The sequence below is a fragment of the Cyprinodon tularosa genome, unplaced genomic scaffold (assembly GCF_016077235.1).
Source record: "Cyprinodon tularosa strain WSP-4 unplaced genomic scaffold, ASM1607723v1 ctg107, whole genome shotgun sequence".
Classification (NCBI taxonomy): Eukaryota; Metazoa; Chordata; class Actinopteri; order Cyprinodontiformes; family Cyprinodontidae; genus Cyprinodon; species Cyprinodon tularosa.
This window is the reverse complement of record NW_024037860.1, coordinates 696,757-723,101: the sequence shown is the minus strand read 5'-3', so window position 1 is coordinate 723,101 and position 26,345 is coordinate 696,757. Positions and strand designations below refer to the sequence as shown.

At 38.1% G+C, this 26,345-nt stretch overlaps 1 protein-coding gene across 2 annotated transcripts in view; it reads left to right on the top strand.

Annotated features, from left to right (window-relative positions):
- The window catches only part of bckdhb (branched chain keto acid dehydrogenase E1 subunit beta), a 91,870-nt gene that overhangs the window by 4,995 nt on the left and 60,530 nt on the right, over positions 1 to 26,345 (top strand). For both annotated transcript variants that reach the window (XM_038288660.1, XM_038288651.1), the window contains exons 4-6: positions 5,632 to 5,765; positions 18,103 to 18,258; positions 22,939 to 23,047. In XM_038288660.1, the coding sequence (XP_038144588.1) occupies positions 5,632 to 5,765; positions 18,103 to 18,258; positions 22,939 to 23,047 (399 nt within the window). The remainder of the gene's footprint in view (positions 1 to 5,631; positions 5,766 to 18,102; positions 18,259 to 22,938; positions 23,048 to 26,345) is intronic.

Here is a 26,345-nt window from a genome sequence, read left to right as displayed (position 1 = left end):
AGCAGTTCACTTGAGCTCTGGGAAGGTTGCAAGTAACCGGTTTGAGCCTGCACTCTGGTTTCCTAAGAAAAACCCTTAACCCCCGACTGCTCCCCGGACGCCACACAATGGCAGCCCACTGCTCCCCAGGGGGATGGGTTAAATGCAGAGAGTGAATTTCCCCATTGTGGGGCAATAAAGGGAATTACATAATCTGACTCCTTGGGTTTTAGATTGAAGAACATCCTCGATAAAATCTGTCTGGTAGGTATTCTCCATGCAGAAAGATGCTGCATCCCAACACAGTTTAGCAGAGTTGATGAAAAATGACCGTCAATCTCAAAGTCACCCCTTGTGTGGGCTAGCAGTCGGTACCCTAATTTGGAGGCGTTTAAGTCTCATGAGGTGAAAAGATCAGTCCTTCTTCTCTGGGGAAGTAAATAGTTTAAAAGTGCTAATCTTTCCTCTGCTTTTCCTATGATTTATAGATTCTCTTTGACAGACAGCACAGCTGCTTCATAGTAAAACATTCTGCTTAACAGTTTTTTTTAAATGTATTTTCAAGGAGAAATTTGAACATTTCTAAAAAGAATTTGTTTATGAGGAATAAATCTTTATAGCTATATGGGGTTTAGAAAGATCCTATTCAGGTTTTCAGTGATAAAAATTTGCCAGGGGATTTGTTGACATGACATTTTATTATAAAATTATTAAGAGTGTGTTTTAATTATTTTTTCTAATTGCAATAATGATAACATTGATGATAAAATGTTTGGCTCTACAATTATCTACCAATGTCCATTTGTGAGTGTGCTTTTAAGGCCCGTTTCTTCTGTATGGCTTCTGCCCCAGAATGAGTTGTTTATTTTGTTAGTTCCTTCCTTTCTGTCTTGTTTTCTCTTGTTTCTCTTTATTTCTAATTTTAAATATTCCATGTGTTTTTCTCATTCTTTCTTTCATCATTTTGGACAGACTGCCGTTTTTTAAAGAGCTTTATAAATAAAGTTGGCTTGGCTTGTCTAGTTCAGCTATGCTGCTGAACAGCATGTAATTACTACATTTATTTATATCCTTAAATCTTATCAGATTGTAATCTAGATTAACTTTCTTATTCTCAACTTGTAGATTTTTAGCAGACAAAACAGTAAAATATGAATACATTTGACAGAAATACAAGATAGGCATTACAACCAGTTTACAAGCTTAACCGCCAACAGCCTCTACTTGCCGGGTGAATTATTAATGAGACAGACTGACAGGACCAGATGAACATTTCTACCTTTTCGTAATGCACTTAATTATCACAGATCTGCAAGCAGATGGCAGCAACCTGTAATTATGGGAAAGAGGGAAGCTTAGGTCAGCAAGGATAGCTTTGGCCTTCAATATGACTCTTGTTCTTTAGAGCTGAGGCAACTACAGAAGGCTAACCCCTGTTATCTGTTTACGCAGTTGCTTACCTTTTAGGGTAATGGAAGTGACTGGATGAATCACTCCATGAAGGATCTAGTGGTGGGAAAATTGCTAGAAAATGAATAAGTTTGTTCAAAATCCTCTAGAAAGGTTTCTGGGTTTGCTGACAATAGTAGTTAGAATTCATCCACATATGTAGTAAATAGTTCTTTATCATTTTTTAGTTCAGAGGTAAAAAATGAGCAGTGATCTACAACAAAAGATGAGATATCTAATATATTATTTTACTGTTGCATTCTTGCAGTTGTTTAAAACCCCTAAATGCTACTTATGAGGATTAGATTAAGTCATCATTGAGTTTATGACTCCCGTTTACTTAAACGAGTCACAACCCGGTATTTAATTCAACAGTCCACCTTAAATAGTCTTTAATTTCATATTTAATGGGCTTTAGGATAAAATAAATTAAATGGAGCTCATTCAGACCCCTACCTTTTCCCTTGGAAAAGTGCGCACTAGAATTTGACTTGTGTGTATGAGTTGAAGTGGATGTAGCGTTAGCAGCATTATTAGTTTTGTACATTATTGTTTATGAGTCTTTTACACAATACTTAAAACGTTATACAAGTAGTAACATTTACTGACTGCCTGGAGGGGAGTCCCTGATTGGTGGAATCGCTTCTTTTGGCTTAAAACTGACTGAAGTGGGGATAGCATGGCGGGCTAATGTTAGCAACCTTCCAGGATTGAGGTCAATACAGGAGGAGGATCAAAATTAACCATTTATTTTAGAGCACCCTCTTGTGGCCTTTTCTGCTTTGAATGAACTCACATAAAAAACAAAAAACATTTTCGCATTGACATTGATATTTAACATAGATCAGATACAGGCAAAAAGCTAATCTGGGATTATGTCGCCCTGCTCCTAAAATTTCTGCAATTGTAACCCTGATACAAACACTCAGATTCCGTCTAAAGTTTCTGTAACCCATCAGTTAATGACGCATGGGTCAGTTCTCATACCTACTGTAGTTGATTATTGTTCTTTTCGAGTGATACCTTTTGATCAAACCTTTTCTAACATTCAACACTACCAAATAAGTATTAAAGTATGTACGATTCAAGTCGACATCGTATCGTGTTAATATCAGTATCGCTCAGTTCTCAGAGGTGCAATATCAGTATCAATATCAGAAAGGAATAAGTTGTATCGGGACATCCCTAGTTATAACACTAAAACATGAGATTCCTGGCAGCTTCATGTAATGAGGTTGAAAATCTGCGACTCCCAAGAGCTTCCTGCTCGATTAACCGGCGGGCATATATTACTCTGCGACGGAGTATTAAGCGTCTATTCTGGCCAAACTCTGTAAATGTATGAAAATGTAAATAATCCAGGCTGGACTCTGGACCGATTCATGTTGTATGCGCTAGTAGGCCTCCACTCCAGCATTTCTTACCAGGGAGCATTCGCTGCAGAATGAACAGTGGGGCCTACTACTGGACGACTGTGACACTACAACACTGAAAAATTCCTTTTAGGTGGATATGATCAGTTAGAGGTATTATGGAGGATTTTTTATTTTTTTTTTAAAGACCAGCCCTTTCCACAAAAAAAAAAAAATGCATGTGCAAGAGAGCTTGCACAAGCCATTTCTCCTCATACACACCCTGTTTAAAATGTGTTGTTCTCATAGCTCATTAAAGCTTACTTTATTCACATACAGCGGGGCCTTTATAGTGAACTCGATTAACTGACCGTTCAGACAGATGATCACTGCTTTTTGCTTGTTCTCCTTGCGGTGCCTGTACCCATAGTACTTTGCAAGGAGAGCTCTCCACCCGGAAATAAAATATCGTCCTCTATATTTTTAATGAGATTTAACTAATTATAGTCTAATAAACCATTCGTCATCAATTAATTATAGGTCAGTTATTTTTTACAACCCCAACCTTTGATCATTTTCGTGCAATTTGACCAGTTGGTAAATATGGCGTCTGAGTATTACGATGCTGCACAATTTTTAGAAAAAAAATCCCTGTCAGCTTGGTTTGATTTGAAATTAAATAGCATGTTTTACAGAATCGTGTTTAAACAACTGTTGACCTCAGGGATGCATCTAAAACCTGCAGGACAGATCTTAAGGACCAGCGTTAGAGACCCCTGTTTATGCAGTTAAAGACGGAGATCTAATGGCGTTATGAAACCATCAGAAATAATGAATCAGTTTTCTGCATTATAGTGTTAGAACTCTTAGACATATGCTTTAGTTTAGTTATTTAAAGGAGAGCGTCAGTAGGTGACATTATGTCCTGTTTAAGCTCCTCTCCACAAACGGACTCTTATGTACAGCAGTAGTTTTTTCCCCTTTTGAATAAGTCTTGGAAAAACGCTTGGCCCAAATTTCTGAGTTCTGAACCTCAGGTGCAAACGTCTTTATGTCATTTTCTTTTTCAAATAGTTGCTTGTTTTGTGAAATCCGGTTAGTCTGGCCGACAGTGGCTCTGTTAGCTAAATAGGTAATTCCACTAAAGACAATAAATACGACAGTGAAATGACTGAATCGAACTGGTCAGGGGCCTTTTAAATCCAGCCAGTAACAGCACCATCATAGCTGTTAATTGGGGGAAAAAAAGCCACTAATTTGGGTTATTTCTGGTCAGAATGCATTTTCTCTTCATTTCATAAGCAGAATTAAAAGCCAGAAGTCTCCAATGCTGCCAAACGTAGCTGGCCTGTCTTTGTTTTTATTGACGTCAGAAGTGCTGACCTTTTGGAGAGGGATCATTATTTTCCATCTCATCCTTGTGTACAGTGATGAGCGCAAAGCTGTTTTTATCCCTCTCACTACAGAAAGGGATGATGCGCGCACCTCGGCCACCTGCAGCGATTACACGCAGCAGAGGTTAATACAGGGCAGGAGCTACATGAATGAGCACCACATTCACCTCCTGATCTGGCCCTGAGGCAGCTGCTCGCTCGCTCGCTGCTCGCCGCCACATCTGAGTACTGAAGAAAACAACACCAACACTGACTTAGTCCTCCATCCAGCTTCACTTTCTTCTGTTGTTTGGACCGGGCAGCTTAATTTGAACATGTTTATTGTGACTGCTGATAGGCAAACTTTATGTGGGCTTTGGCTGACCTGCTCCTGAATGCATAAAAACACTAAAGCACGAGTCATTTGCTTCAACCGTCACATGAAGCTGCGTGTTTGGGTCTGACTTCAGGCTCTGAATTTTTGATAACTTTTGATTTACGGCTCATTCCTCTGAAGGATTTATGGCGCTGCGGCTGCTCGCTGACTTTTATGAGCTCAAAGGGGCACACAAGGGCAGAAATTCACCGCTCGGCAGCTCACTTCCCAGCAGAACAGAAAAATAAAAGGATTGGCAAATACACAAAGATGACAAAAATAACACTCGGAACCCTAATTTAGTTTCCCGCTCTTGTGGGTTTTTTTTATTTTTAGATTATAGGTTGTGAAGTGGAAATTCATTTTTTATTTCTGTTTTTGCACCAATGGGGATTTTGTGAGTGGAGCTAAAGGAGACACATCAGTGTCTCACTTTATCGATTTGTCGGACCATATGACATAAACTCACTTTTTAGACAAAATTTAGCTTTACTGTTTCTTCCACATGTGGGTAATTCTCCTCACTCTGCAAATTCATCAACATAATTCACTGATATTAAGGTCATATAAGGGTGTTTTCCTCCTCCGTGTGTTGTGACCTTAAAATCTTGTCTCTTTATTTTGTGATACCACTGTAAAAACAATAAAACTGACAATAAAAACACTTTAACTCTTTGAAGTTGTTCCTATGTTACTGAAAAGCTGTAACTGTATGCCCTAGAAATTAAACCCCCTCAATCACAAGCATTACTTAAAAAATATACAAATGTAATAATCTAAAAGGGTTTTTTTTACCAGTTACATGAAGTTTGATTTTTATCACTAAACATCCCATAGTGCCGGCATTTAATCATATTCTTTGAATTTGCCAAGGCTTTAATGAAAAACTAATGAAAGAAGGAAAATATTAAAACTAAAATTCACAAATCACCCATTTTTTTTAGTTTTTCATGATCACTAATTTTAATTTATTGTCCAGAAAATAAATCCAAATTGTTATCATGACTAGAAATGTATCAACATAGCGATAAACGATACTATAAACCCCTTCTCCTCACTGATCAGTCCGTATGATTAAGTCATGCTTTTCTGTCTTTCCCAGGTAAAGACAGGGTCTTCAACACTCCTCTTTGTGAGCAGGGGATTGTGGGATTCGGCATCGGTGCAGCTGTTGCTGGTGCAACAGCCATTGCTGAGATCCAGTTTGCCGACTACATCTTTCCAGCGTTTGACCAGGTGAGGGACTTTGGGTAGCATGACTTCTGCACAGCGACACAACTCTGTGCAAAAGTATTGACCCTCATTGTCTCAGATTGTTTTGCAAAATGTGTGGCATGCCTTTGTTTTCTACTTCCTCAAAAATCCAGTTTAACAGTTTAACAAAGAATCTTCTCAGTACAAGTCCGTTGTTTCTGTGAAGATGAATAAGAAACTCATCAGTTAGATTAGGCTCTGGGGTAATGTAAAGTATGGTTAGGTCATACTAACACTGACCCCCAGATTCCACACTCCCTGTCTCTGCTCTGCCCCACTCACCGCACGGTTTAGGTTTTGTTGCATTGTTGAAATGATAGAAACACAATAATGGAATCTTTCTATGGTGGACGTGTTTCTGTTGGGAGGAGCTGATTGAGTCACGAGGAACCAAGCAGGAACTGACATCCATCAGAGCAGCGCTCTCTATCCCCAAAATCCCACATCCTCCGGCACTGGCGTTCCTTGCTGATATTTTTATTGGAAAAAATGGAAGAAAGTTTAAATTCCTGCATAAGAGAACTACCTGTTCGATCTGTGGGTAGCTTATCATGATTGCAACCAAACTACCAGCAGTAATGGAGTTTGGAGATGCAATCCTGTTCTTACATCTATCTTTGCTCTCCTCTAATTTATATAGAAGTTCTGCAATCGTACTTTTTCTTTCACTCCCAACTTGGTGGTGGGCTGCATATTTAGCATGCCTTCCCTGGAAATGCCTTTTCAAATTACACTTTTTATTTTTTGACAACCTCTCATTACAAAGCAAAACTGCAGGCAATCCTTCCGCATTGATAGTGAAAGCAAATTATTCGCTCCATTCTTCTTTGAATCCTCTGTTCTCATCAGGTATCTAACTTTTTTTCCCTTTCGGATCCATGGCCCGAGACACACCCGGCGCTTTGTTTGCCTGGTACCGCGCCGTGCTGAAACGTGTGTTGCGGTAGCCTGATAAACCAGACTAAATGTGAGATTAAATGTGTAATTTAGCCTGCCCCCATGAATGAGACATCGGAAGATTGTTGATGAGAACAGTCCGTTGTCTTTCAAACCATGTCTGTGCCTATTGGCTAACGCTCTGAACAATGAGCGCAACTGACTGTGACGTAGTTTTAGTTAACCTGTTTTAGTGGAACCTCTTGACATAAATTTCTTTGGTAATTGCAACATTTGGGTTACTTTTTTTTTTATATATAAATTGAGCAATTCTAGATTTAACCACCACATTTTAATCAAATAACTAATTTGAGATCAGTGCAGTGGGTTAGGATCATGCATGACTCCAAAGTTGACCCGCTGTACAGAAGCAAACTTTAATAGGGCCCAAGAGGCATGTCTTTATAACACACACAGGCTATGTTCACACCGCAGCCTGAAGTGACCCAAATCCGATTTTTTTGCCCATATATGGCAGTCTGAACAACACCGATCCGATTTTTTCCAATACGACCCATGCATCTTGGCTATGTGGTCCTGAATCCGATATGAACCTGATCTTTTCAAATGCAACCTGTGTCTGCACAACCAGGTCACGTTCATCCGTCCTGAATGTCATTAATACCCGACAGTGGTCACTCTTCTCCTTTTTGCTACACCAAAGTGGCAAGAACTTGGAAAGATTGGGTTTTTAAGGTTGGGAAAGATCGCTAGATGTTCTCCGGCACTACTATGCATGTTTACTTCGTAAACACAGAGCACAATTGCTTGTGACAACATTGCGTCCTCTACTGCGCATCCGGGACACTTTGGTTGTATGAATGCAGTTCACAAAGGAGATCACATACAAGTTGCATATATTTGGAAATGTGAACAGCAAAGCAAAAAAATCGGATTTCACAAAAAAAATCAGAATTGAACATCAAGGCCTGCAGTGTGAACGTAGCCTTTGATCTCACTGATGGTGTCACAGAGGGTTAACAAACAAACAAACCTGCCAATAAGTATTCTGGGAAATAACAGGATGTCCTCTACCAATAACTGCTACTCCCAGTAATCTCTTGCCAATATAAATGTTATTGTATGTGCACATGTTAAAGGTACAGAACTGTGTTGAATTAAAAGCTCTTACTGTTTGAAATGCAATAAACCCACTAGGGCTGCAACTAACGATTATTTTAAAAATCGATGACTCGCCCGATTATCTTTTCGATTAATCGATGAATCGGACAAAAAATATTTTTTATATTAACCTCTTTATTCCAAAATAAACATTTTAGACAGAACAAACAAGCACACAAGTACAGGTTGCTCATTAACTGTACTGGTGCAATATGAAAAATAAATGTTTGTGTTAAAACTACGCAAACTTACATGAGAAATGTAGCTGTACATCCACAAAATATAGGCTACTTTGTTTCATAAAGCGCAAAAAAAGACAGGCATTTTTGTTTTTAAAAGCCCCTAAGGGGTTCAAACAATAGGTCCCCCCATTTCAGCAAATTAGTTTTTTTTAGACTAGAAGAGGGCTGCCTTTTAAGACAGGAAAGTATAGCAGTTAAAGTTGCTACTTGAGAAAATACTTAATCCTAGAGATAAAAATAGCCCTGTGATTCAAATTATAAATTGTATTTGGAATAAAAATGAGAGAACTAGGGGTGCTAAAAAACACATCCTCCAAAGACAGATATTTACATGGGAATGTGGCAGATAATTAATTGATATATTACTGATCTTGCTGGATTTTATTCTGCTTTACTTCCATAAATTGCAGGATCTTCTTTACTTTATCTTCACCAGAAGATTTAAACTTTAAAAGCCTTGCCCTCATAATTTGCAAGTTAATTTATTTATAAAGACTATTTTAATTATTGTGATCAATTTGCGCCGTCAATCCCGGCGCATTCGCGCTTCATTTGCAGTCTAGACGCTGAGGGTAACATCCTGCGGCTCTGACTGCAGCGCTGAGAGGGATTCCTGCGGGAGAACGGGGTTGGGATGGGGGAGGCGCCTCACGGCAGCAGCTGCTGCTGCAGGACAAGAGTAGGAACGATACTTGCTTTCACGTAAGAGTCTCCAAAAGCCGCCAGTGACACCGTAAAAAGTCGCCAGATTTGTCGCTAGTCGCTTTTTTTTTTTTATAGTCGCTGGAGGGGTCTGAAAAGTCGCTAAATATAGCGACAAAGTCGCTGAGTTGGCAACACTCTGCAGCGCTGGCTCGCTCTGCATTATTTTTTTTTTCTTCCCCTGTTTCAGTCAAGTGGCAGTGATGACGGCGGCGGCGGATGACACATTAATCGCGCGACACAACTAATCGATGATTAAATTCATTGCCAACGCTTTTAAAAGTCAATTTTATCGATTCGTTGTTGCAGCCCTAAAACCCACCTATGTTCACTATAAAGTAAACTTAATTCTTAATATTAACCCGTAGATAAACCAGTTACACCAGAAGTCAGGAACCTTTAAAATCCATTAGCCGTTTGATTAAATAAAAATTGAAAATGTCACATGACCTTTTATTAAATACAAGTTATTATTTTCGTTAATTATCTGCTGTAGGGAATATCTTGCCATTTTAAACAGGCATTGCTTTTTTTTTGTGCAGATTTAGGTTTTTTTAAAATGATGGAAAACATTAAAAGCTTAATAAAAAGAAGTTTAGATTTTATTCTATTCTATATTATTTGATGTGTAAGAAGAAAAGATAAAAAAACCTGCAAAATTAAAGACAAATAATGTAATGACAACAAAAATAGATCTAGAAACATATTTCTGGTACATTAATATCATTCTATTGTGAAAAAATAAATAAAAATTTTCCTTAAAAAAGCCTGCTAAAGCTTCTATGTCTGTTAGATGTTGTTATACTATAATCAAAAACTTTAGTTGGCTTATTTATCATTTTTAGTCACTTTTAATAGCCATGGTAGAGGGTAGTGTTGCCAATATAGTGTTTTTGTCGTTAAAGGGGAACGGCATTTTTTTTTTTTTTACATTGGCTCCTTAATTTTATGTTATTACATCATGTTTTACTCACCCATATGAGTTTTGTGTCATTTGGAGCTGTTCTGAAGATGTTCCGTTCCGTCTTCCTATGGGCAAATGACTTGACGTCATCCGCGCGTGCCGGCTACCGTTCATTCATCCTGTCCACTGAACTTCTGCTAGTTTTACTCACATTTACATTTTATTTATTTTAAAATTAAATCATAAGAAAGTTGTTATTTTCTTTCTTTTTTTTTATGTCTTAACCACGGTCATTCATTCGTTGTGGGCCCTCTTTTGGCCAGCCGCCACTGATATATATACATATGTATTTTTCATACTTGTTTTTGTAAAAATCTCTTTAAAACTCTTCAAATCCCCATGTTTCTTCCTTCCTGCTATCCCGTCTCTCTGCGCTGCTTTGACAGACATCCAAAAAAAAAAAAAAAAGGCAATGATGTCATCTAGTACGTGTTTGGACAGCCAATAGAGACTTTTCTTGCCAAGGAGTTGGCAACACCTATAGAAGGTCCAAAGGTCCACTTGTGACTCTGGAGCAAAACAAGCAATGTCCCATTTTGATTAAACTGGAAGCATCCGTCGAGGATGTTAATTAGCACATATTTTAGATTAAGTGACAGGGTTTTATTGAAATCCTTTTATTTTTGGTTTTTCAGCATTTCTTCTGGTTATTTAGGTATGATATAACCTGCTCATATTCAGCAGTTTACTACCCATGTAATCTATGGTAGTAATCTGACCATAAAATAGTTATATATATATAGTAAGCAGCATCACTATTTATTAGAGTAAAAGTATGTTTAATCAGTGCAACAAAAGACTCTGCAATAACCCAGACTATTGAGTTGAGCATAAATCCATAGACATGAAACTTTTCAGTTGTAATTCATAAGGAGATATAAAAGCTTCCCTTCAACTTAACCATCATGGACTATTTTGAGTTTGTGATACATGAGAGTCACTGAAACTGTGTTAGTATCAAATAAAGTCAAGGAAACTCGAGGGAAGTTTGATTCTGTTTGCAAAGGAGATTTATCTATATTGGATGTAACTTTTTAAACTCGAGTCCGTTCATCCATATCACGACCAAAAAAATCGTTTTATCCCCCGTTCTTGTTTCCAGGTTTGTAAGCACTTGCTTGAGTGGTGGCTGGAGATGTGAAATGAGGTCAGCTCAGGATTCAGCATTTTCTCCTGCTTGGCAGATTGTTGGAACAGCAGAGATGTGCTTCGGTGTTTGTATGCTGACAGCAGCTGTAGACTCTCTGCACTTAGGAGTCAAACCATCCAAATAAGGAAAGAGCTAAGAGCAGCCACCCATCAATAGTGTCAGTTTACATTCGCACTATTTTATTATCAGTCCAGCACGTAATGTCGTCTCATACTGCAGTGGGAGGCTCAGGAAAGTATTGTCTTCTCATGACCTCCTGTTTTTCCTCATGAAGGTTAATATGACGGTTAGCTCATGATGCAGGCAGTTACTAATGTTTTTACCTTGCATACATGTTGACACCCTCCATTCTGTCTATTCTTGTCCTCCAAATGATGGATCTAATTCCTCTTTTTTTCAAGGCAGAATAAATCAGATTTTATGATAATGTCAGCTGTTTTCAAACATGTTTCCCATTTGGGGAAACCAGGAGATAAAATCTTGTACTAAAAAAAGGTGGTTTCTCTTTTCCTTCTGTGTTTTTACTTAAAATGATGCAGCCAAATAGACTTTGGAGATAGATAAAAATCAAATTAATATCCAGCCTGAGTTTCAGAGGGGAAAAAAATCAGCCATTTGGTAGATTCCCAACATCAGAAACTGTAGACAGGGAGAATACATATGGGCTCAAAGAGCTTGTTAAATGGATAAAGTAGGTTTTCATGCCTTTGATGGCAAAAATAATGCCTCTGCTTCTGCAATAGGATTCCCAAAATACTGCTGTGATCTTGAGCCACATGTCACACTGAAGCCCTTGAAATCCAGCACCCCTTTAGTTTATCTATATAGCGGTAATTCACAACACATGTAATATCAGAGAACTTTATTGAGAAAATTCAATTCTATCATACAGACAGATTTCTGAGAAAGAAAAAAACAAACAAACAGCTGATTGCATCCAGTCATTGAGTCTGCAGGATTTACTACCCCTGGATGAACATGTGACGAGAGTAGATATTTGCTTGGATTTTGTCATCGAGTCTGCAGCAATCTCCTACACCTAGCATGCATACAGCAGTAGGGCTGGGTAAATTTTCGGTGCTGGTACCAATACCGATACCTTCACTTCGATACGGGTTCCTGAACAATACTTTTTCCGATACCAGTTTTATAATATCAATTCGAAGAAAAAGAACATTACACAACATAATAAAGTACAAATCTTGAGTTTTATTTTAAGCTCTGATTTTTCCATTTACATTTTTCATCTTACATAAAATAAAAAAAATTCAGTGAAGAACAGTTGCAAAGAAGTCAGTGTCTAATATTTACTGTTACATTGTGAGGACCTTTTTACTTAGCAGTTTTTCTTTAGAAAAATTAACATGTCTGCTTTCTCAGGAGACAAACAAGCCCGTTGAATGGGATCCCACTGACGGCACACCGCTGGTATGTGGGGGTCTGAGCGGCTCCGACAGAAAAAATATTGGAAGGCAGGATGGTAATCTGGATGAACTGACTGCACTGATTAAGTTTTCAGGTGGATTTTCCCACTTAAAAACATAATAAAACTACTTTATTCCCACTGATCACAGCAAATATAGCTGCAAGGCAAATAAAGGATAGAGTAGCTCCGCCCAACGCGCGTTAGAACCACTTTTCGACCGCGCAGCCAGAGCAGCAAAGCTGCTTCAGCCACGCGTCAGAAGATGGTACAGGCAGCAAAAAGGAAGCAGCAGACGTGATTTTGCTGCTCTTGCTGCGTCTGGTGTGAACGCAGCATGATTCACTCCGCTCTGGCTTTGCTCTGCCCACGGGCTGCTGAGAGGAGGATGGTTGCACCGGCAGCGGTCCGCTCTTCTTGCAGTCAAACACCGAGCAACTTTCTGCTCTTAAATTGTTTCCGTGCACGATGTATTGCATTGCGCACTATTGGCATCAGTCTTAATAAAGTGAAGCCGCACTTTTGACCTGGGGGGCATTTTAAAGGGGTTCCACGACGCTCGCAACCAGTTCGCAACAGAAACACATGAACCCTGGCTGTAGGCGTGACCACCTATGTATTTTTCCTGGATGACGCAATCACGTTAAGTGTTACAGCCAATCACCGAAACTTGGTACCGAAAGACGAGGCATGTTTCGATACTCTGTAGAACCGAAGCATTTCGGTCGGTACCATAAAAGAACCGATGTTCGGTACCCAGCCCTATACAGCAGCACTGAAGAAAAAAAGCTCTCTAAACAGGATCAAACCTCCAGCAGAACCAGGCCCAGTGTAAAGCGCTGGTTTTACTCCCACAGCAGTGTGTCACAGTGAGATAGTTGCAGAAATTTTCGATTTATGCCCAATACTGAAGCGTGGTCTCCGCTATGTTATTCTGCACCACAACACAAGAGGGGCAATCAAGAACTAGCTTTGGCTCTAGATACGGCCGAGGCGGTGAGGAAGTGGGGGCAAGTTAGTCTGACAAAGGAGGGACATGAGGGCGAAAAAAAGCGGGGATTCGGGTGGAAAAAGGGTCCCAGCGTTCTCACGCATCTCGCTCTTCTAGCTGATCCATTTTCACGAGTCGTTTTCCACAATGGTGGTCATACAAACAAAACAAGCCGGTAAGGTACCAAACAGGAAATACGCATAGTGTAGAGTGGATGTAGATTTGACCAATCAGAGGCCTCCTGTCTGCGGCACTGTCTGCGGTCACCTACAACTTTGGAGAGGTGCAGCAGAGTGTCTGCGGCACATTCGCGTTCACTGCGACACACACGCAGACGACCTGGTTTCTGAGTATAAATCAGCCTTAAGCGGCCTTTACTGAGGCAGACTGAGGGTTCCAGAGGATATAAGAAGACGGTACATGTAAGAACTGATCCAGGAATTTGTTCTATGTTAGAAAAGTTTACAAAAAACTCGATCTGTCTTAGAAAGAAACCGTCTAGCAGACAAGCTCTGAGCCAGGAATGAACAAAGAGCACAAAGAGCACATACAGGTAGTCACCATAAAAGCTGAGCCCATAGCTAAGTCTAGTAGAGATACAGGGCTAAACAATAAAAAAGGCAAAAGCTAGGGTTGTCAAAAGTATCGATACTCAAAAAAGTATCGATACTGAAACGTTGTATCCGGATACAATACTCATTTTCAAAAGTATCGAGTACCAGTCGCACCTAAACAGTCATTCATCTAAAGTGCAGAATAGAGGACAATGCACTTTCTGAACACTGTGTGATTGAATAATTCTGTGCACTTTTCAGTTTCAGACTTTTTTTGTAAGAGGTGCAGCTGCTGAGAATTATTTTTGTTTCTTAACCCGTTTGGCTAGTGTCATTGTTATGTGTGCAAAGCATAGCCAAGGAAGGAACACTTAATTTTAATTTTGTAAGTTTTTTATAGAGCTTGCTTCATATTGTGCACAGCATACAACCTCAAAATGTTGTTCTTATTGTTTATTGTATTTATTTATTTATTGTATTTTAATTATTAATCAAAATATTTCTGTTGAAATTTTATCCTTGTGGTATCGAAAATGGTATCGAGTATCAAATATTTTCCTTAGTATCGGTATCGAGTTGAAAAGTTTAGTATCGTGACAACCCTAGCAAAAGCCCTTATATATTTTAACTCTGTTGCACATCTACTCACAGATTCTTGCAGATTATCATTACATTTATTTCTTTAGCTTACCTTTTTTTTTTACTCTGCTTGTATTAGTCTTCCCTCACAAAATTAAGGCTCAAGTCAAATTTGAATCACAAATATATACAATTTTGTAATTGAATTGGAGAAGGAAGAAAATGAAAAAATCTAGTTTAACCTGCTCCACTTATGGTTACACAATAGAAATACAGATATTTGTTCCATTTAAACGTTCACTGAAAGGACATGGCGATCTTTTTCAAACAATGGAATAGAGCACAGTTTTATTGTGTTGGTTTATTTAGCATTAATTATGTCCAATAGCAGATTTAGCCAATTCAGCCAGGCTTTTTCTCTTTTTTTTTTTTTGACAAAAAAGCATGTTCATAATTAATCACTAGGGATGCACTGAAATGCAAATTTGGTCCAATATTAATATCTGATTACATTATTGCCAATAACTAGTATTTACAGTTATATTATATCCTATATATACAGTATGTCCCTACTCCTTTGACACCATAAAAAAAATGACTACAATGTTGAGACCACAAGCCTTTGCTGCATTACTATCACTGTCACATGACCAAACTAACTCCACATGACTCATCCTCTTCCCTGAAATAAAAACACAAACTGATGGAAATAAACAAAGGTTGTTCAAATTAACCCAGTTTTGCTTATCAGACTGATAAAGATATGTTTCAAGAGAGCTAACATTGGCTGTTAAATTAATTTCTGAAAAATAGAGGATTCCCTTTAACTTTTTTTAAAAAAGATTTCCTAAATTGGATGCATTTTAAAATGATATATCGGTCTCAGAATTCGATGGTAATCCAGGAACCTGCTCCATTATTGATTTCTTTCATCCGTTGTTCATAACCATGTCAACATAAAACTTAAAAAAGACTTGACATTTCCTCCTGTAATTGCATGATGTTCCTCATTATTACCTCACATTTTTGACAAATAAATAGAAAGGTTGGGCTCCTACACGGCACCTTGTGGGACTCCACATTTAATATCTTTTTGCATTTAAGCTATCCTCTTTGGGTCCTACAGTTAATGGACAGAAAAAAAAAACTAAAAAAAAAAAAACAGAAAAAAACGTATCCTTTCTTTCTGTTAAGTTTGGGTATATAAACAGTGGCTGTTCTACACAAAGTTTACCAGGGGTGCAAGGGCGGGGCCAGTGTTTTTATTGGGGACACAGAACAAAAATAATGATGATGAAAACCTGGTTGTATCTTAGTATGGCTAAAGTTTTAAGGCAGCTGCATTTTTTATTTTTTAAGTAAAGTGTAAAGTTGAATGATTAAATCTGTCCAAGTCAGTTATCAGTTACATGCTGAAAAAATTGTCCATCTAATCGGGATCTCGTGTGAATATTGATGCACTAAGCACGAGAAGATTGCTTTTGATAGGATTCTACTAAAAATAAATGCAATAATCTGCCAGTGCAGTAAAGTAAATGCACTTTGCAAGACTCATAAGATATTCTCATAATAGAAAGTATATAAATATCAAAACAAGATCTTTCTAAGATTTAAGTGCAGTCCATTCTGTCAGTGGATATAATCATAAGACTTAATTTGTATGACACAGCAAAAGTTATCTAAAATGCAAAAACTTCTTCAAATGAGATGATTGCCAAAGAAAATTGTATTTTTCCCTCAAAATGAGATAATTACATATAAACTACTTTAAATAAGAAGACAGATTTTTATTTTATATTGAAATGATCTTATTACATTAGTAAATTGTCTTACCTACCTGCTCAAATTGAGGTTAAATTGACATCTTTTTCAAGAAAGTTCGCTTATATGTAATTTTTCCTAGTGTATGTTTTAAGTACAGGTCTGGCCCCTGTTGGCCCCTGCCTAGAACCGGCTATGTATAAAAAACATCCAAACTTCAACTGCTATCAATCTGCAAGTTGACTGCAAAATTTTATTTTTCTTTTTAATCTTCTTTCTTGGCTGGAAATAGACATTTCAGCAAATATTATCTCTTGTTTAGAAAAAAATATCACATTGTGAATATATTTCTTATTCAATGGACATGCTAACAAAGCACAAAATACTGTAGGACCTGGAATAGTTGATTTGAATAAAGTTTAGGAAGGTCAAACACTGAATTACATTTTATTTGAAAGGAACCTAATCTTTGAATTAAAACTGAACCAAATACAGTTTGTTACTCTGTATATTTTATTGAAGCTCACCAAAGTGCCTTTAATTTTCTTGGCATCCAGCTCAACTGCCTGTGAGCGGTAAAAGGAGCAACTTTGCACATGTGAAAACACTTCGTCTCACAGCTCACAATAGTCTGCTAAAAGCAAAGTTCAAGTACAAACATTAAGCCTTTAAAGGGAAAACAGGTGCTACCTCACCAGCAAATTAATGTTTGGTTAGACTTTTAGATCCTGAACAGATTGATTCAACGTGTAGAAATGTTGTACACGGTGCTATTGTCACTCTTGGGCCTTTTTTCCTGTGACTATTAACCCATTTAGGCCTAAAACGCCTGGAAAAAACACCTTAAAAACCTATGGCCGATTTTAAAAAATACCCCTAAAACCTGAAGTTTTTCTGTAAATTCAGCAACTGTGTCAACGCCTAAATTATTGATATCTCAGCTTCTGTAGCAGATAGAACTCAAAATATATTTTATCTTTGAAATTCTTCCAAAAAAAAATGTGAAAAGCAGTAATCAAAAAAAAAAAAATTCAACCTTTTATTTTTTCCATATGTGATCATGTCTTCATTGAGAATGTGCAATATAAAACGTTTTCAAAATAAAGAACAAACATTACATAAATAACTATCTGATGATTACTTATTAACAGTATTATTATGCATAATAATGCATATGTCTGTGTTATAAATTGCATACAACCTACCTCCAGATGGCCACAAATCTGTCCCGGGACATATTTTGGGGGAACTGCGTCCTGAAGAGAGGTTTACATACACAGCCCAATAAATGTCTTCATCTCCGTCACAGTCACGGGTGACCACTTTGCCATCTTTGCTCTTGTTGGAGTTTGGTTTGTTTGGTCACTGTACCTATTCGTCTCGGTAACTAGATGCATCCAAAGTTCTTCATTAAAAATATGCTCAAATGCCTGCAGCGGTGTGGCGTCTGCAGGCAAATCAACTTTCACTCCAGGTGTGCGGTTGAAAACACTCCGTGCATTGCGGTGGTAGTTCGATTGGTTCAGCGCGTTCAAAGTCATCATTTTCATCTATACCGTCATCAAAGCCGACACACTCCTCAAAATCACTGCCTTCCGACAACTCTTCTCTGTCAAACTCCTCCATGTTTGCTTGAAAAAAACTTCTTTCTTCTTGCTTGACTTATATGCTCTCCCGGCGTCAATGGTAGAATGACGCAACAGCGCCCCCGGCTTGAATGGTAGAAATGCGGTAATGCTTTCCCGGCCTAAATGGGTTAAGAGTGTTTTAGAGATCGGTATAAATGTTAACGGAGTCTCAATAATAAAAAGCAACATCTTTTATAAAATACACTCTCAAGCCACATGTGTGAATATTGACATTAGTTGTATTGGTGTAATTTATTGTGTTTGCAGATTGTAAATGAAGCTGCTAAGTACCGCTACCGTTCTGGGAACCTGTTTGACTGCGGGAACCTCACCATTCGGGCTCCATGGGGCTGTGTTGGCCACGGTTCCTTGTACCATTCTCAAAGCCCTGAAGCCTTTTTCGCCCACTGTCCTGGTATTAAGGTGAGTTTTATGTTTATTATTGGTAAAATAAAAGGGGGAAAAAAAGATATTGCAAAGTCTTTTGAACAACATTCTGGGTTTGGTTAGAAATTGTCATGGAAACGCAATCATTTGATGACTTTTCCCAGAAACAGATGGAAAACTGCCAGGCAGAGGTGTCTTGTGTTATTTGAATTACTCTTGATCAAATAGTGTAAAGCCTAAATTATTCATACTAGACTACTATACTGGCTAGAGCTGCACAATATATTGAATCACAATTGCAGACACAGTATCAATAAGCATAAAATTGCTAAAAATGGGTCTTGGATGCAAGTTAATGTATTCCATATGCACTGAATTTAGACCCTGCAAACTAAGAATTAGTTTCCAGTTGGATTAATTTTCTCTGCCCTTGATTGATTCCCACATCTCATGTAGATTTTAGTAACTGGGATGCTCAGTGAGAAGAGCAATAAACCCAGCTGATTCTCAGCTGATGTCCTATTGTCAGGTTCAAGCTGACTTCTGGGTTTTGTTCGGCCAAAACTTGTCTGTTCCTATTTGAATGATGCACCTTCCTGTGACCTTTACTTATATCTTACACTGACGCTGCCGAAACGAGATGCTGCCAAATTAAGTTTTGTTTTCTCCTGTAATTCAACAATAATGTTACTACAATTTCTTCAAAGATGTATGTTTATCTAGCAGAAATAGGTACACAACCTGACATATTTAGATTTGACCCTTTTTAACCAATATTTTTGTTTTAAATGCAAGTAATATTAACATTTTGGTGTGACTCAACAAGAGCCTGACTTTAATCTAATAGAGACTCAGGGGGAATTTACAGATAAGGTAAGTTGGCACAAGATTGACAGCATGTAGAATTCAAATTGAAATACAGGTTTTTATCCGGGAACCTCATCTAGGAAGTGTTCAGAAAAGGGAGGGACATTCAGTACAATGCTTCAAGCTGATTGGGTACCTGCCTCCCATGTTGAGCTTTTGGCCAATCAGAGCAGCCAGGGTTCCCGCGGCTCCTTAAAAAGTCTTAAAAGGCATTGAATTCTTCAAAATAAAACTAAGGCCTTAATTGGTATTAAAATGTCTTAAAGGAATAGTACACCCAAAACATGATTAGCCTTCATTTTCTACTCACCCCCATGCTGAACAACACCCTGGAGTACTTTTTTGATATCTCAAATGCATCTGGAGATCTGGGAGGCTTCTTGCTGTCTGCTGACATCCAAATAATGGAGGTCCATAGCGCCTGAGGCAGAAAGGTCCATAAAAGTCCACAAAAAACGTGTCAATATTCCTCCATACTGCTCGTCCAATGTATTCCAAGTGTCCTGAGTGGGTAGCGTCCATAATTTACTCGAAACAAAGTCATTTAGAATGTTTTTAGAGCATAAACAGTAGTGTATAGGATTTCCTAAAAGCGCGTTCACGAGTCTACGGAAACCGCGGCAGACCAAACCAGATGAAAGTGCGCATTCAGCGTCTGCTCTGCCGATAATGCAAGCGTAGAAGAAGAAATGTGCTGTTTACCTGTACAAAGAAAGAAACAACGAAAGAAAAATGTCTGAGGACTTCAGTGTCGAGGAAGAGCATGAGTTCTTTGCCGAGCTGAATGCGCACTTTCATCTCTCCAGAGTGTTGTTCAGCATGGGGGTGAGTAGAAAATGAAGGCTAATCATGTTTTGGGTGTACTATTCCTTTAAATCAGTCTTTCTTAGGTCTTAATTTTTAAAACATCATAAATAAGATTATTTTTAATTACGATTTATTGTTTTAATCTAAATAAAACGTTAAAATTTACTATTTTTTTTTCTTTTTTCATAAAAAAAATAAATAACTATTATTGGTTCCGTCCCGATAGCGGAACCAATAAAAGCGTTGTTGCGGCCGGGACATTTGGGAAATGCACCATTAACTTTTTGTCTGGAAAATATGAGCAAGTGTAAATGTAACGAAAATTGTCTATCCAGCCAAGAGTTTTCTCCATGGCTAAAACCAGGGAACATACATGAGGCTCAGTGTATTTTGTGCAAGAAGTCATTCAAGCTCAGAACGATGGGAATTAAGGCAGTGGAGTCGCACATGCGAAGCCCGAAACACAAAGCGTCAAAATCGAGTTACCGAGAAACAGCCGGTATTTCTCAGTTTTGTTCCACCCTTGTCTCTGCAACGCCTCCACTTATCACCAAATCAAACATACTAAGAAAATGATACAAAGGAAAATAGTTGCAAAAAAGACTTAGCACTGGTTATGTTGTGGCTTTAAGACTGATTTGTTTTGTTCTCTGCTAAAACAAAGTTTGTGAATTCAGGTAAATAATTGTTAAAATATATCTGTCATTTGTGTGTTTTCAGCTTTCTTCCTGTATGGGAAGCTTTTCACAATTTGAAACATTAGTGCAGTGGTTTATGTTATAATAAACCTTTGGGTAAAGTTGTCGCAAGAGGGTTTTTCTTGTGTTTCTTGTAAATTTGGTCTTAAATTTTTATTTCAAGTGGCATTAAAAAGTCTTGAATTTAACTTGCCTTATGCTGTAGGAACCCTGGCAGCAGTAGTGCCTTTATTTAAATTAACTGATAAATCTAGTCGGGGGGAACGTGCAACTGTCTTCCCACCCACAGAGTTAAAAAGTCAAGTCTTGCTGCTCATTTTAAAAAAGAAATGGAGGGCATTCCTGCTAAAACCAGCCAGCAATGTTCGTTTTCCTTTAGCTGCTGGCAAGATGTATTTTCAGGAGTTTGTTCATTCACAAATCTCGCGAAAATTCATTTTGTTTGCCAGTTAACAGATGAGGTTGATGGGAAGGATACTTTTGCATCTCCAGGACAAGAAGCTCAGCGTCAAAACACGAAGGAATTGTTTTGCTATATTATTATGGATTTTTCTTACCATATTTTTCGGACCATAAGTCACACTTTTTTGGTTTGGTTTTTTGGTTTGGCTGGCCGTGTGACCTATACTCTGTTGCGACACATGCGTTTTTTTCACCACGAGAGGGCGCTATGTAACTTTGCATGCAAAAACATGTATTCTATTAATACCACTGAAGGAAAAAAACGTTACAACTTACCACAACAAAACAAATTAGCATTACAACAACAATGTATGAATAGAAATATGCCACCCAAAAGAAATTCATAAACTGCTGAATTCAAACTGAAAGTAATTAAATATACAGTTGAAAATGTCAATAGGGCAGCTGAGCGACAGTTTGGATGCAGTGAAAAACAGGTTAGGGACCAGAGAAAAGTAGAGGAATAGTTGCAGGTTATGAAAAAAAAAGAAAAGCTAACCGAGGGCTAAAGGCTAGATGGCCACGTCCAGAGGAAGAGCTGTACAGAGAACTGTGATATTTAAAACAACCAGAATAGGATACTGGTGCGTTATCACTGCTTCTTAAATGCTCATTCATGAAATAAAACAATGCCGTCTTCGAGCAGTAGCCTACCACGCGGCAGTTATCAGAACACTGATTCCATGGATAGAATAATCCTTCAAAAAGGTGCAACTTTTAGTCCTGTGTGATGTATATATGTTTTTTTCGTCTTGATAATGCATTTTTTAGCTGATGCGACTTAAACTCCGCAGCGACGTATAGTCCAAAAAATACGGTATATAAAAAATAATTAAAAACAACGTCGAAAAAATATATAATAACCAAGGACTGCTGAAGCAGGAAATCCCTTAATGAGGTTTACTAAACTAATCCTTTACAAGAGAGAGTCTTCTACAGAATGTCTTAGTGTTTTCCCTTTGGCTGATTCAGACAATCGTAGACAGTCCCACATGTCGCTTAAACAGGACAGGAGAAATCAAAATATTTACAAAGCAACACTGAGAAGTTTCTAAGCAGGCAAATTATTATGAGAACTGGCTTGTTGTTTGTCAGTTCAGAGAGTTGTTGGCTAAAGAAAAATCATTATCCAGAGATATGAATCATCTCTGTCTAAGATGTCACTGTAAAGTCACGCAACATGTTAGGAGACTTTCACATAGAATACAATAGTGCCTCTAATTTAAAAGTAATGACTTATTTTAGTTTCACCAACCCAACTTTTCTACCCTACTTTATTAAAAGAATTTAAACCCAATAAAGACTGATGGTTAATATCAGAATTGTTTCCTTTCAGTTTCACCTTACAGATCTGCACAGAAAATGGATTATAGACCTGCCTGTTACTGAGGGAGCAGCAGCTATTATGTTACTCTGCAAAGGTCATACAGCTGAATGCTAATCCTCATGCACGCTATCATTAATAGTTCCTCCATTTGACACAAAGCTTATCAAGAACCAATCCATTTCTCCCTCTCTTTTCATTATAGGGTTTCCTGTCTGAATATAACCTCACAATTATAGCAGAGAGAACAGAAGGTGATAAAAGTTTATCTTCAGGACAAGGCAGAAGCTTATATGCAGGTTTATGAGGATTTTTGGAAGAAACTTAAGACCAATAAATATCAGAAGAGGAAAATGTGTTTATGGATCCAGTTACATTTGCTGTACTGCTGTTCATCATAATTGCTGTTATCAGGTCACTGTTTTAATGCGGAAAGCTTTTTCAGTAACGTCACATTTAGGATATTTACACTTTAAAAGATCAACAAATCAAAATAGAAGTTTGCTTTTGTATTTAATTTTTATAGAGTTTAAATGTCATTTGTTATTTTCTCCTCAGATTGTAATACCTCGTGGTCCGACGCAGGCTAAAGGGCTGCTGCTTTCATGCATTGCTGATAACAACCCATGTATATTCTTTGAGCCCAAGATTCTTTACAGAGCAGCAGGTAAGCCTGTTTAATTTTCATTCCAGATTTAAACATATTTTTGCATTAATTGCATTGCATTGCATCAGTTGCACTGATGGTGGATACCATACAGGATCACATTAAAAGAACACATCTGAGCTTCCCAGATGCTTTCACCAACACCATCTCTGGCATAACCTTTATACATAACACAAAGTTATGCAAAGATCTAATTAACAAATCAGGATTATATCAGAACCAGAGACCCTGTGAATGGGGGGAACAATGAGCTGTCTGTTCTCGTGTGATTCTGTGTATCAGTCAATCTAAAACGTTGGTTTACATGTGTGAGACAAGACAAAACAGTACACTTCACTGCAAAGGACATCAGTGAAATCTGCATGACTTCAACCAGACAATCTAGATTGTAAAGAAGAAGTCTTCTGTTTTTGTTTGCTGGGAACTCTGTGTAAAAAGCCAATTTTGACACATCTTTTAATAAATCCCTGCTTGTTTTTAACTAATGAAGAACTGTTGCTGTAGCTACATGAGGATTGTTATAGAATATAATAGAAAATCCCTTTATTGTCCCACAATGGGGAAATTCAGATTTTTACAGCAGCAAAAAGATTTTAGAAAAAATTGTCACACAAATGTGGACCTTAGAAAAATCTATAAGAATAACATAATAATGAACAGTTAAAAGATAAACAATAAAATACTGTACTGTAAATTTTTTAACAAAATAAAACTGTGCAACTGGAGAATAAATAACTAATACACAGCTATGGACATTTTTACAGTGATGGATATTTGAAAATAGCAGCAACATTAGAGATGTGCAAAATGACAGCAGCATGTTATTTAGTTGACTTAGATAGAAACTGCAAAATGTTTGGAACAGTGGTGGTTATAAAGTCTTACAGCTTCCGGGGGGAAGGATCTGTGACGGCGGATGTGTGTGCCTCTTGTTTGTGATATCCTTTCAGCCAATGGCAGAAGAGAGAACAGGTGAAGTGGGTTTTGGTGGGTGACTTGAGGTTTGACTCTTGTTCACTTAGATCCTCCTCCCCCATCCATCTCAATGCACCTCCTGCCTGTCTAGGTGTGTTCCAGAGATGAGGAGCAGAGCTGCTAGAGACCTGCTTCTCTTCTCTGGAATGTCCGCCCCAATTTTAAAATCACTATATAGAGCGGGGACTATATAGTGGACTTAAGTGCACTCAATTAACCAACTGTTAGGACAGGCTTCCACAGTTTTTAACCATTGATGTGCATTGTACTTTTTCAAACTGCATTGTGGGGATTTTTAAAATATAACTGTTTTAGGCCCTTATGTTTGTTATTTTTGAAATGAGGCAGACAGAAAATGAGAATAGAGAGAGGGGAAAGACATTCGGCAAAGGTCACCATTCTACATAGAGGACCACAGCCTCTATTCATGGGTTGCACGCTTACTCCCTGGACCAACACCACACCCTGCATTGTGAGAAATTTTGCTCCCACTATTTTTTCCATCCGCTAGACATTCAGACACTCCTTCAAAATGGCGTGACCCTATATAGTGCTCTATAACGGTGTATAGTGTGAACATTCAGACACAGACATATACTTGGAATATTAGTCCAGAAAGGAGCTAGAAGAGCCCGATTTCTAAGGCGAGACGAATGGTGTCAGCTAAAACTGGTAAGACAATCAGATTACTATGGATGTCATTAAAAAACACCTTTTTAAAGAATGAAAATGTATCATGGCAGCCAGTTGTTGGAGTTTTAAAAGCTTAAGCTCCTACACCAGGGGTAACCAATTAAAAATCAGCGGGGTCCAAATAAAGAAAATGAAACACCAGTGAAGGTCCGGAGACATTTTTATTAATAATCTGTTACTTTAAAAAGAATTTAACACTGAAATAAAATTAGGTTTTATGCATCCATGTTATACATTGAATTTTCAAATAAAAAAAGATATATAAAAAAAAATAGAAAATAGAAAAATAAAGTGTTTTTTAAAGTAGAGAACAGCAATCATTTAGTTTGGTTTATAGAGAATTCCCTGATTCACATATTTTATAAAACACCTGAACTGACTGTTTTTTTTTTTTTTTTTTTTTACTGGCAGTGGGCTTTATGCTGCCCTGCAAGGCTTTAAACCTGGGTTTGAATGGAGACAAAGCCATTCTCAAGCACATATCAAGGAGCTCATTCTGAGACTGGATCCATATTTGTTTTTAATTCTGTTCATGGCGGAGAATCCTGCTTAACAGCAGCAGGTTGAGCCAAACATACTCTAAATGTGCAGGGTCACCTTATGAGCACCATTTTCCTTTTCTTTTACCAGTTCACTGCAGTTCCTTCAGCAGTCCACACTTTCTCTGCTTTCATTTTCTCATCTTCTTCTCCTTCTTTCCCATCGCACGGCTTGCCACAGGTTTGCCTGCTGTGGCTAAAAGTAGCAGCAGCAGCAGCAACTCAGGCTGAAAGCAGCTCATTGGCTAATTTGTATCTCGTGCGGCCTGGTCCCGGTGCTCTGGAAGGCTTTACTATATTAACAGGAGAAGTAGCACAAGTAAAGTTAGAGACTGTCGTCGGACAACATGCTGTAATTTATAAATGTTTTAAATCAGGTTGGGTCTGGATTAGCCAGTAGGTGGGTCCGAATCCAGCTCCTGGTCCGCTAAGCCGTGACCTCTGACCTACACGGTCAATACGAACCAAAAAGTTGGCAGCCCCAACTACAGGTGCTGGTCATAAAATTAGAATATCATGAAAAAGTAGATTGATTTCAGTAATTCCATTTAAAAAGTGAAACTTGTATATTATATTCATACATTACATACAAACTCATATATTTCAGATGTTTATTTTGTTTAATTTTGATGATTACAAATGACAACAAATGAAAATCTCAAATTCATCATATCAGAAAATTAGAATATTGTGAAAAGGTTCAAAATTGATGCCCCCTGGTGCCACACTCTAATCAGCTAAGTAACTCAAACCACCTGCAAAAGCCTTTAAATGGTCTTTCAGTCTAGTTCTATAGGCTACACAATCATGGGGAAGACTGCTGACTTGACAGTTGTCCAAAAGACGTCTATCGACACCTTGCACAAGGAGGGCAAGACACAAAAGGTCATCGCTAAAGAGGCTGGCTGTTCACAGAGCTCAGTGTCCAAGCACATTAATAGAGAGGCGAAGGGAAGGAAAAGATGTGGTCGAAAAAAGTGTACAAGCAAGAGAGATAACCGCACCCTGGAGAGGATTGTGAAACAAAACCCCTTCAAAAATGTGGGGGAGATTCACAAAGAGTGGACTGCAGCTGGAGTGAGTGCTTCAAG